Source organism: Bison bison, unplaced genomic scaffold (genome assembly GCF_000754665.1).
Source record: "Bison bison bison isolate TAMUID 2011002044 unplaced genomic scaffold, Bison_UMD1.0 scf7180017864361, whole genome shotgun sequence".
Lineage (NCBI taxonomy): Eukaryota > Metazoa > Chordata > Mammalia > Artiodactyla > Bovidae > Bison > Bison bison.
Genome location: NW_011494933.1, coordinates 872820 through 885369, shown reverse-complemented (window position 1 = coordinate 885369; position 12550 = coordinate 872820). Strand labels below are relative to the sequence as shown.

Sequence of the window (12550 nt, the reverse complement as noted above, 5' to 3'; positions counted from 1 at the left end):
GTAAAATCACTTAGAAATACAGGGTCAACCCAGAAACAAATAAATGTGGAGTGTTGCAAAATTTACATCTTTCAGTTTTAAGAAAAAGTGCTGAGCTGTTATGGGAGTCAGTTCAGTTCAGTTCAGTTGCTCAGTTGAGTCCGACTCTTTGCGACCCAATGAATTGCTGCACGCCAGGCCTCCCTGTCCATCACCAGCTCCCGGAGTTCACTCAAACTCACGTCCATCGAGTCGGTGATGCCATCCAGCCACCTCAGCCTCTGTCCTCCCCTTCTCCTCCTGCCCCCAATCCCTCCCAGCATCAGAGTCTTTTCCAATGAGTCAACTCTTCACATGAGGTGGCCAAAGTACTGGAGTTTCAGCTTTAGCATCATTCTTCCAAACACCCAGGACTGATCTCCTTCAGAATGGACTGGTTGGATCTCCTTGCAGTCCAAGGGACTCTCAAGAGTCTTCTCCAACACCACAGTTCAAAAGCATCAATTCTTTGGTGCTCAGCTTTCTTCACAGTCCAAATCTCACATCCATACATGACCACAGGAAAAACCATAGCCTTGACTAGACGGACCTTTGTTGGCAAAGTAATGTCTCTGCTTTTGAATATGCTATCTAGGTTGGTCATAAATTTCCTTCCAAGGAGTAAGCGTCTTTTAATTCCATGGCTGCAGTCACAATCTGCAGTGATTTTGGAGCCCAATAAGATTTAAGGGACTAGATCTGATAGATAAGAGTGCCTGATGAACTATGGACGGAGGTTCGTGACATTGTACAGGAGACAAGGATCAAGACCATCCCCATGGAAAGCAAAATGGCTGTCTGGGGAGGCCTTACAAATAGCTGTGAAAAGAAGAGAAGTGAAAAGCAAAGGAGAAAAGGAAAGATATAAGCATCTGAATGCAGAGTTCCAAAGAATAGCAAGAAGAGATAAGAAAGCCTTCCTCAGCGATCAATGCAAAGAAATAGAGGAAAACAACAGAATGGGAAAGACTAGAGATCTCTTCAAGAAAATTAGAGATACCAAGGGAACATTTCATGCAAAGATGGGCTTGATAAAAGACAGAAATGGTTATGGGAGTAGCAAAGCTTAAATGAGGCAGGCATTTCACGTTTAACCCCCAAATTATTAAACCACTCTACTTTGCTCACCAATTCTTTGAATAACCTGAATTCATATTCTCCAAATGTGGACCTGTTTCCACCCTAGAAATATGAAGCTGAATTCTTTACCACCTTGTGTATTCAGCAAACACTTTTCAAGTGCCCATAAGTATCAGTCAGTATGTTAGAAAAATGTGGGCACATAAGCAAACAAGAACTGGCCCCTGCTTTTTCCATGAGCCTCTGGAGTCAGACAAAATCAATACATTTTAGGTCCAAGATCCAGAACTGCCTGAGGACGATTTCAGGGCCTAAAGTGCCGTAGGTATAGACAACTACCAGGAAGGTAGTTTTCAGAAGTTAAAAGTTATCTGAATTCAGTACCTCCTGCCCTTCTTTTGTGATTTTTGGATCCTTTCTCAGAATAAGCAAGCTTGGAACAAATAAGATACCACTAAGACACTTGACATGACCTTAGCACCCCCGGAACAAGTGTGGGCATCTAAATTAAAAAATGTCCTAAAATTTGGCACCTTCTATTAATACAGTGTATACCAGAACAGATAGCAGATCAAACTTTGCAGAAATGTTTACATGCCTTTACCCCTAAAAGGAACGCCAGCATGACATATGACCAACAAAGCAATCTCCAGAAAAATATAAGATGATTTCTGTGCTGCGCTGAGTTTGAAGACATCACTTTGTTGCACCAGCCAAATTATGTAATATGATAACAACTGGAATCCTTCTAGGAGCTTTATTGTGTGAATGGAAGAAAACAACACACTGCAAAAAGAACTCACCACATCAATGTTAATGTCTCTCTTTTTCAGTAATTATTGAACTACCTTGTCTTGGTAGCTCAAAATCATTGTGGCTTATGAATTAGAGACAGTGCGGGTCTGGAGGGTGAGGCCTTTGTTATAAAATGTAAGAAACCCTAAACGTTAAATTCGCACATCCTTTCTAAAAAGGCCCCTTTGCCTTTAAAAGATGTTCTTTGATGCTTCAGAAACACCCATCATCATATGCTTGAATTCACTTTTATTTGACATTTTGTGCAAATGGCACATTATACAAATTCCATTACATCCTACATTTCTGTGCTTCAGGCTACAGGTAGGTATTCCTGTTTTCACTCTGCTGGTGACAAATCTCACCTCACTTAAGGATACAGAACCTAACCTTAGAATATTTGATAGTATTTCATATCTGGGAATATGTACTATTTAAACTTCTATAATTATTCTAACAAGTATCTTACAAATAGCTGTGAAAAGAAAAGAAGCGAAAAACAAAGGAGAAAAGGAGAGATATAAACATCTGAATGCAGAGTTCCAAAGAATAGCGAGGAGAGATAAGAAAGCCTTCCTTAGCGACCAATGCAAAGAAATAGAGGAAAACAAAAGAATGGGAAAGACTATTCTTCAAGAAAATTAGAGACACCAAGGGAACATTTCATGCAAAGATGGGCTCAATAAAGGACAGAAATGGTATAGACCTAACAGAAGCAGAAGATATTAAGAAGAGGTGGCAAGAATACACAGAAGAACTATACAGAAAAGATCTTCACTACCAAGATAATCAAAATGGTGTGATCACTCACCTAGAGCCAGATATCCTGGAATGTGAAGTCAAGTGGGCCTTAGAAAGCATCACTATGAACAAAGCTAGTGGAGGTGATGGAATTCCAGTTGAGCTCTTTCAAATCCTGAAAGATGATGCTGTGAAAGTGCTGCACTCAATATGCCAGCAAATTTGGAAAACTCAGCACTGGCCACAGGACTGGAAAAGATCAGTTTTCATTCCAATCCCAAAGAAAGGCAATGCCAAAGAATGCTCAAACTACCGCACAATTGCACTCATCTCACATGCTAGTAAAGTAATGCCCAAAATTCTCCAAGCCAGGCTTCAGCAATACGTGAACCGTGAACTTCCAGATGTTCAAACTGGCTTTAGAAAAGGCAGAGGAACCAGAGATCAAATTGCCAACATCCTCTGGATCATTGAAAAAGCAAGAGAGTTCCAGAAAAACATCTATTTCTGCTTTATTGACTATGGCAAAGCCTTTGACTGTGTGGATCACAATTAACTGTGGAAAATTCTGAAAGAGATGGCAATACCAGACCACCTGACATGCCTCTTGAGAAAGCTATATGCAGGTCAGGAAGCAACAGTTAGAACTGGACAAGGAACAACAGACTGGTTCCAAATAGGAAAAGGAGTACGTCAAGGCTGTGTATTGTCACCCTGATTATTTAACTTCTATGCAGAGTACATCATGAGAAACGCTGGACTGGAAGAAGTATAAGCTGGAATCAAGATTGCTGGGAGAAATATCAATAACCTCAGATATGCAGATTGCACCACCCTTATGGCAGAAAGTGAAGAGGAACTAAAAAGCTTCTTGATTAAAGTGAAAGAGGAGAGTGAAAAAGTTGGCTTAAAACTCAACATTCAGAAAACGAAGATCATGGCATCTGGTCCCTGACTTCATGGGAAATAGATGGGGAAACAGTGGAAACAGTGTCAGACTTTATATTTGGGGGCTCCAAAATCACGGCAGATGGTGATTGCAGCCATGAAATTAAAAGACACTTACTCCTTGGAAGGAAAGTTATGACCAACCTAGATAGCATATTCAAAAGCAGAGACATTACTTTGCCAACAAAGGTTCGTCTAGTCAAGTCTATGGTTTTTCCAGTGGTCATGTATGGAAGTGAGAGTTGGACTGTGAAGAAAGCTGAGTGCCGAAGAATTGATGCTTTTCAACTGTGGTGCTGGAGGACTCTTGAGAGTCCCTTGGACTGCAAGGAGATCCAACCAGTCCATTCTAAAAGAGATCAATCCTGGGTGTTCACTGGAAGGACTGATGGTGAGGCTGAAACTCCAATACTTTGGCCAGTCGACTAAGTGACTGAACTGAACTGAATCATTCTAAACAACATAAGTGGCTCTTTATGTGAAAAAATAAGCAAACAGGCAGTCTTTTCACACCACATCTGTTCTGCCCTTTGACACACTTTGTAGTTGAATGTAAGGGCAACACACTGGTGGGAATGAAATTATTTTTTCTTGTGATGAGGTAAAAATGTTTTGTCTAAGTCTGTAAAATGCCTTGAACTAGACATACTATTTGTTTTGATCCAGTTTTCTTTTTGGTTGAGCACTCATATTTGTCTGGCTCCAGAGGCTCATGCAGTAAAATATTTCTGCTTTCAGATACATTTTATACAGTTAGGTTGATTATTGCCATTTGATCCCTTTGTATCTACATTTTTGTTATTTCCCATACCTTTTTATTGATATTAAGTAGAATACAAAGAAAATGTATTTAGAAAAGCATTTTGAAAATACACTATTAGTGTTCTGTATGTTTTTTCCTTGCTAACAGGCTTGGGGGACAAATGCTTAAAGAAAAAGCCTTTTTTTTTTTAGGAAACAAATGAATTTTGTTTGTGGGACACCTTTAACATCTTTGACTCACCAGTATATGAGTATAAACCAGAGTTTCATTTTGAGAAATATTCCCTTTCTAGGTATATGGATTTCTTCCCAGTCCCATCTAATGTTACCACTGATTTTCTGTTTGAGAAGAGTGCCAACTACTTCCACTCAGAGGAAGCTCCTAAAAGGGCGGCTTCTTTGGTCCCCAAAGCCAAGATCATCACCATTCTCATTGACCCATCAGACCGCGCATATTCCTGGTACCAGGTAAGGAACATACTGACAAAACCCAGCAAGTAGAAGAGGAGTATAGAGAAGGGAAGGTGGTTTTCAGTAAAAGTCACCGCCTCAGCTTTTAACAAAAAAGATTTGTTAGCTTTATATCTTCAAGAAAGGGAATAAATTTCTCTATGTTCCCATAGAGAAATGTTCCCTTTAGTTTTTATTAATTTTGCATTCATTTGATTAATTTAATAAAATGTATAATACAATGAAGAAATTAAAGCAAACAATATTATGTGCTTGTATTGTGTGCTTCTATATATCTGTATTTTAAAAGTAAAATGTTATAATTTAAAATCATTCTTTTCATCTAATATGTATATAATGCTGCTATTATTATCTCAGTTTTACAGATAAGAAATATACCTGATTCTACTGAAGCAGAAGTCAGAGGTTTTGTTCTGTAAAGGTCCAGAGAGTAAATATTTCAGGCTTTGCAGGCCATATAATTGCAACTCTAGCCATTGTATTGCAGAAGCAGCCATAGACAATATGTAAATTAATGAGCCTAACTGTGTTCCAGTAAAATTTATTTACAGAAACAAACAACAAGCAGAATTTAGCCCATGGACCATTGATTGATGACCCTGACTCTGAAAGAGCTTAAATAACTGCTTGTGTTGAAGATATAACCTAGCAGCAAAACAGAATATAAGAATGAATTCATCCTTGAAAGCCCAGCCAGAGTCCCCTGTTTTAAGCCTCTTTCTCATATAAACATTGCCATTATGATGTTGGTTAGAACCTAGCACAGAAACAATCACTTTGAAAGAATTTTAACAGATTCTAATAATAAAACTTATACGCCATACATTTTTACCGGAATAAATATTAAAAATAATACCAAAAAACACCTGCCTCAGTGATATTTTATTAATCACCAAATGGAAAAAGTTTAATAAAAAACAGCAATATTAAATATAAGAACATAACAAAATTAATAGAGTAAGTGTCTTTAGTCTGTATTATTCTTAGGAGCTTCCCAAGTGGTACTAGTGGTGAAGAACCCACCTCCAAACGCAGGAGACATATGAAACATGGGTTTGATCCCTGGGTCAGGAAAGTCCCCTGGAGGAGGGCATGGCAACCCCTGCAGTATTCTTGCCTGGAGAATCCCAAGGACAGAGGAGCCTGGTGGGCTACAGTCCATAGGGTCACAAAGAGTTGGACACAACTGCAGTGACATAGGATAGCATAGCATCCTTAGTTATCATTCCTCAGTTTTGTAATTTAAAAACCACTTTCCTGATGGTCATGTGTTCATCCCTTCATTAAATAATTTTAACAACTACCACATGCAAAGTATTGTTCTAAGTATGATTTGAAAGTAAATTAACAAATGTAGATGCTACATTTGAGATTGCTTTCAGTCTAATTGGAGAAATATGTTTAAATAACCAGTGTATAAATCAGAAAGTATTAAGTGACAGATAGACTCCTACAGAGTAATAAAGCCTACCTGATAAAGACCACCAGGGACAACAAGTTAGGTGTATTAATTGGCTGCAGCGGAGGAGCCTGAACACTTGAAGAACTATCAGGCATTTCCCTAAAGAGAGGGAGGATTTGTATGATAGGGAGAAATGTAGATAAAATTAACATGAACTGTTTAATAGGTGCAAGCAGGGCCAGGGCTGGAAAACAGACTAAGAGACTTACTTCCTTAGAAACTCTAAAGTTAAGATAAACATGGAAATAACTGTTATATCCAAAAATCCTTTATCTGAAACTCTGCACCTGGGCTGGAAATAAGGCTGCTTCTCTGAATTAAAGTGACCCAAAAAGCTCTGATTCACCAGGCAGGACTGGATGCATTCTCACCAATCTCATACATCTAAATTTCTGACAGTCTATGATATTAGAGAACAAAGTTTATCAGCATGGGGTCATTTTTTAAACAAAAGCCATTTTTCCAGGTTCACTAAAGAAAGAACAGATTGTCAGGAAAGGTTTCATGGCTAGGACAGAGTAGGAAAAGGTCATGGGATCTTAACAGGCATATTGATAATAATCTGCGTAACAGGGAGTAGACATCCTGGAAAAATGAAATCCACAATTCCACACTAATCAGTCATGCCCAACTCCTAGAACCATCCTTTAAACCAAAAACACAGCAAATTGACTGATTTGATCTTGCACCTGTTACCTTTACTGCTAGGTATCTGGAGAAAAAAGAAAACCCGCCTTAATTGACTCAAAGAGGAAGCGGAAAATTGGAGCTTGGCAACCACTTAGCCCCTGAAAAATTGAGAATTTGCTGAAAAAGGAAGCTTCAAGGCTGAAAGCTAACAAAACATCCTAAATATTACAAATAAATCACTCCACAGTGGCAAAATGCAGGCCTTAACAAAGTCTAGTAGAGTTTGTAGTATAGTAATTTGAATCTCAATTGCAGCAAATTTGCTATTCAGCTAGATGTGGTAAACATCCACAAACCCACCACTAAGCCTGAATATTTATTGGTCAATTTAGGGAAAAGGTGATTTCCTCAGACCCCTGGGCCTGAGCCTGAGCCATTATGAAGTGCTTTCCTTTTAGGATTGCTGCCGTCTGCATTTTCTGTACAGTAAGTGGTTCTGATTCACCGCAGAGGTTACCATTAGGTAAAATAATCTTGGCTTTTAGATGCTAGAGTGTGTATGATAAAAGCTGTGGATTTCAGATAATGCACATGTCAGAGTTTTCACCAGTTTCTCCATTTGAATAGCCCATAGGGTTTTTCTCATCTAAAACTGCATTACTAGATGGAACAAAACTATCTGGCAGAACTGGCAGAGTGTTTTGTGCATTATGGATATTAACTGGACATGATAAATGGTTTCTTACAGGCTGAAAGGGGGTGTTAAGGCAACTTTCAAAAGTTTACTTTCAGAATAATATATATATATACACACTATGGAAATAACTCAGAAAAATAGGTTAAAAAATTCTATCAAGAAGAATTCCGCCTCTACCAAATAATTCTCAAACATATACTCTCATCAGTGTCGTAATTTTAAAGCCTGATGCTCCAAGCAAGCATTTTCTTCCTTTATTAATTGCAAAACAAATAACTCTCCCTCAGTGAGGCACTCCTTCCTTTAGCTTTGCGACTTGTCACAGAGATTGGTTTTTAATTATTTATGCCTATGGTTCACGTCGGTTTAATTATCTACCTTTTCATCACAGCATCAGCGATCACACGAAGACCCCGCGGCTCTGAAATTCAGTTTCTACGAAGTGATCTCAGCTGGGCCGCGTGCACCCTCCGAGCTGAGAGCCTTGCAGAAGAGATGTTTGGTCCCAGGGTGGTATGCCAGCCACATCGAGAGATGGCTTGTTTATTTCCCCCCCTTTCAGGTACTGAGCGATAGCAATCTACATCGTAGTACAGTCTCATTAAGTCAATGACTTTGCCTCTAGGATAGAGGACGTTTTTTACTCATTAAAACATGACTAGCATTTACTCTTTAGCTGTAACGGAGACTCTGGCAAACAATAACAGGCAGAGGTAGAAAAACTAATTCTCTTTCTAGAAGTATTTCAGGATAATTCTCCCTGCCCTATTTTCTAGTGCATGCCTTTCCTTGTTAAGAGCTTCAGAAGCTTGATACTCCTGATTTTTATTCTGAGAATAAAGCTCTTAACCAAACAAGGCAAACACTGTTTTGCTTTCAGTGACATTATTTCCCTTTGAACCACCTTGCTGGATTTTTCACAAGTCCTATGTTTTCCTTGGCATCCTTGTTTCTCTCTTTTGCCTAGTGTTAGCCTAGATTACAAAACCAGCCCCTACACTGGATTGCATAAAGCAATCTAATCACATCAGACACAGTGTATACCTGTGTGTCTAGAACCACAATGATCGGAGAAGGCAATGACAACCCACTCCAGTCCTCTTGCCTGGAAAATCCCATGGATGGAGGAGCCTGGTAAGCTGCAGTCCATGGGGTCAAGAAGAGTCAGACATGACTGAGTGACTTCACTTTCACTTTTCACTTTCATGCATTGGAGAAGGAAATGGCAACCCACTCCATTGTTCTTGTCTGGAGAATCCCAGGGACAGAGGAGCCTTGTGGGCTGCTGTCTATGGGGTCACACAGAGTCGGACATGACTGAAGCGACTTAGCAGCAGCAGCAGCAGCCACAATAATACCATACATGCAAACATATATGGCTATTTAAATTTCTATTCAAATTATATAAAATTAAAAATTGTTTCTCAGTCACATTAGCCACACTTCAAATGTTCAATAGCCACCAGTTAGATACCACAGCCTCACAGTATGTCCATCAACACAGAAATTTCTGATGAACAATGCTGGTATAAACTAAATAGAAACACTCGAGAAGATGTGTGAGCAGGAATTGCTTTCCAGGCATTATGGCCCTTCATCACCATCCCCTGTCATTTATCTTGCTGGGACCACCCCTTTCCCTCACCAGAGTAACAAGCAAATTCTTCCCTTTAGTCTGTTGAGGAACTTCTGTTTACTTTAAGGTTTTCTAGGAATCTTACCTTTTTTCCAAATGGATTATCAAAGAATTTCTAAAAACTTTACAGTGCTGCTCCTTTGACTGGAATCATGGATAATGATATGTCCTCTGTCCCATGGTACCTGGTCCGGTCACTTTTCTTCTTTCCTACAAGTCTCCTTCCCACCTTGAATCATGGAATCATTGCTTTATCTGTTTTTAAACTTGATTTTCATTTGTGATTTTATAGTCACCTTTCTTAAGCTCTCTTGGTACTCAAATTTTTTTGTTTTCATAGTGTTTGCAGGATGTCTCAAACTATAAAACATGAATGCATTTAATTAGTGTGATTTATTTTTTGTTCCATGTCATTAATGAGGATGGCCTGGCTAAGTCTTAACAACAATGAATGCAAATCCCCTCAGTACAGTGTCTTAAAATGGAATAAATTTAAAGTGCAGAATTTTTGTATCATGCTGTTACATGTCTTTTTCCAATTTGCATTGTCTTTTTTTTTATTTCTTTGGTCACTTAGCTGCTAATTATTGATGGGCAACAGCTAAGAACTGATCCTGCTACAGTGATGGATGAAGTACAGAAGTTTCTAGGAGTCTCTCCTCATTATAATTACTCAGAAGCATTAACGTAAGTTTATATTCTAATTAATTTATTGAAGTTTCAGCAGAGAGCTGATTTTAGAGAAGTTGTAGTTTGGTGATGCAGCTATTGAGTTAGCTGCCTCCTTACATACTGATTATTTTCAAGTTGATGTTAACCACTTGAGAAAGAAGATGTCAACAGTTTGGCTATGAAATGTCCAAAGTCCCCTATTGATTTCTAACTAGGGAAGTTTTCTCTGGAAGGAAAAAAGAGGAAGAAAGGGTTTTAAGTCTTAAAAGCAACAGCTAACCATAAAAGAGGTTACTGGAACTGTGTTGGAAGCACTAAGCCTATTTAACCAGACAGCATTGAGACCTTTTGGAAGTATAAGAAGACCTCTTGAACTAGGTGATTTATGAGCTCCTCTCTCTTTTGTGTAATTTTAAAAAACAAACATCACACAGCAAGAAATAGCCCGATAGGTGGCTGAATAAGCAGAGAGAGAGGTGCTATTATTACTGTTACACATACTTCCATTTTTTGGTCTTTACCCACCGTATGACTAACCTTATCACCTTTTCTTCAGAGGCCTCAGATGTTACAGCTCTTGTTTGGTTTTCTTTTGCTGGTTCCCACTCATTTTCTTAGGTAGTCAGTTCCATCAGGTGGGAGCCAGGGTGACAGAAGAAAAGCAACAAGGAGTTAAGGACCCCACAAATACCTGAGAGTGAGTGGCCGAGGTACCTGCCTCTCTTGCCTCACTTTAATCCTGACTCTGGACTTTATCTAACATTTTAAATAAAACCTCTATCTGACTTTCTCCATTTATGCTACTGTTGTTGCTGTTTAGCTGCTTAGTCCAACTCCTTGTGAGTGTCCGACTCTTTACGACCCCATGGACTATAGCCCGCAAGGCTCCTCTATCTGTGTCTTCTCCAGGCAAGAATACTAGAGTGGGTTACCATGCTTCCCTCCATGGGATCTTCCCAACCCGGGGGTTCAGCCCACGTCTCCTGCTTGACAAGGCAGGTTCTTTACCAATGAGCCTCCTGAGAAGCCCAGCAATCAGGTGTGTGAGGGATGTTTCTTCCTTTTTCACATGCAACTGGAACAAGCAACTGAGAGAGCCTGAGTTGGATGAGCCATGGACCTGGCTCTCACTGTAGTATATATATTACATATATATAATATAAAATGTTATATTATATAGATATATAATTTTATATTATATATATAATATTGTATTTTACATATATGTAATATATATATAATTTTAGGGTTACAGACTGAGCCTTAAAGAAACCAATTAAGACTGTAGTATGGGATTCTTCCATTCTATATCTCAGTATAAAACTCAGTTCTATAGATCAATTGATTTTCTCTTTTCATGGTACTCTTCATACTGTAGCAGTTTAGAAAGTGAGATACAGGATTCCTTTACTTTTCACCATCCCTTACAGTAAAAGGTTTGCAGACAACCATCTAATATTGCAAACATCTTGCACAAATCATATGTAGAGACACACATGTAAGAGAGAGATTTTGATTTAGAGAACAAAGGAGTAGGTGGAACTCAAGAGTTTTGCGCTTCCTCTCTAAGAGTCATTTACTCTGTTGTTACTGTTAACCTTCTGACCTTCATGTTTTCTATAGAGAGTCCTATCAGAGCTTTGGTGAGCTGAGTTGAAGTACCAACACAGACACTAGCCTCAGGTATTTAACTTTCAGCTTGACCTTAAAGAAAATTGAGTGATTTTAGCTTCAGTTAGAAATTCGAGCCCACTTTCTTCTTTATGTCTTTTTAAGTATCTCTTAGAAAAGAAAGCTTTTATTTTCTAAACAGGTTTCTAACTCAAGTTGGCTTATCTTTGGATCTTTTTTATAGAGTATATAGCAAAGCACTGCATTTCAGAAAGAAGAATTGGAGTATTTTATAAAGACATAATCTCTTTTTCTTATGGAATGGTCCTTGACCTGCACGCTGTGTATGTGTCCCCTTTGTATCCAGCTCAGCAGCAAGCTTTTTATTCACCTCCACTGCCAAGTAAAGGGAGTGTAAACTTAAGGGAAATAATACCAAAGCAAAATACTGTATACAAAGAACTGTGGGTCACTTTGCACCTGGGATGTGTCTGACTCAAATTACCCCTTGTATGGTTCTGCAGCCTGGTTGGGGGCTCAGTGGGTGAAGTAGCAAGATAAGATGTGTGTAGTCTCTGAAACCACAGTTTCTGGTCCAGTAGGGCTGCCCAAGCACTCACCCTGCTGATAACGTACTGCCGTTCGGTTTCTTTTTATATTCTCTTGTCAATCAGTTGGCCTGACACACCTTGGAAAAAACAGCAGTGTACCTGTTGTAGAATATTTGGAATTTCATGTCATTGACTTAGGTCTGAATTCTCTTTCAACCATGCCCTTTGCAGTTTTTCTGAATCCTGCCCTCAAAATTTAGTTATTCTTGTTAAAATAACTGTACTGGTAAGTTGTTTCTCTGGTGCTTTGGACATGTTGGGGATGACTGGATGTACAAAATGCATGTTCGCAAGAATGTCTTTAATTGCATTATATTTTTCCTGCTAAGGATAGTGAAGACTACCTCTTTGGTAGCTAAAAAATTATTTAAAGCCTTCTGATAATGTACTAAACTGCAAACAGATATGAATTCTCA

At 38.8% G+C, this 12550-nt stretch overlaps 1 protein-coding gene across 1 annotated transcript in view; it reads left to right on the top strand.

Annotated features, from left to right (window-relative positions):
* The window catches only part of NDST3 (N-deacetylase/N-sulfotransferase (heparan glucosaminyl) 3), a 182278-nt gene that overhangs the window by 150186 nt on the left and 19542 nt on the right, over positions 1 to 12550 (top strand). Inside the window, exons 10-12 of the mRNA XM_010855234.1 lie at positions 4638 to 4812; positions 7996 to 8166; positions 9818 to 9927. Coding sequence (XP_010853536.1) covers positions 4638 to 4812; positions 7996 to 8166; positions 9818 to 9927 — 456 coding nt within the window. The remainder of the gene's footprint in view (positions 1 to 4637; positions 4813 to 7995; positions 8167 to 9817; positions 9928 to 12550) is intronic.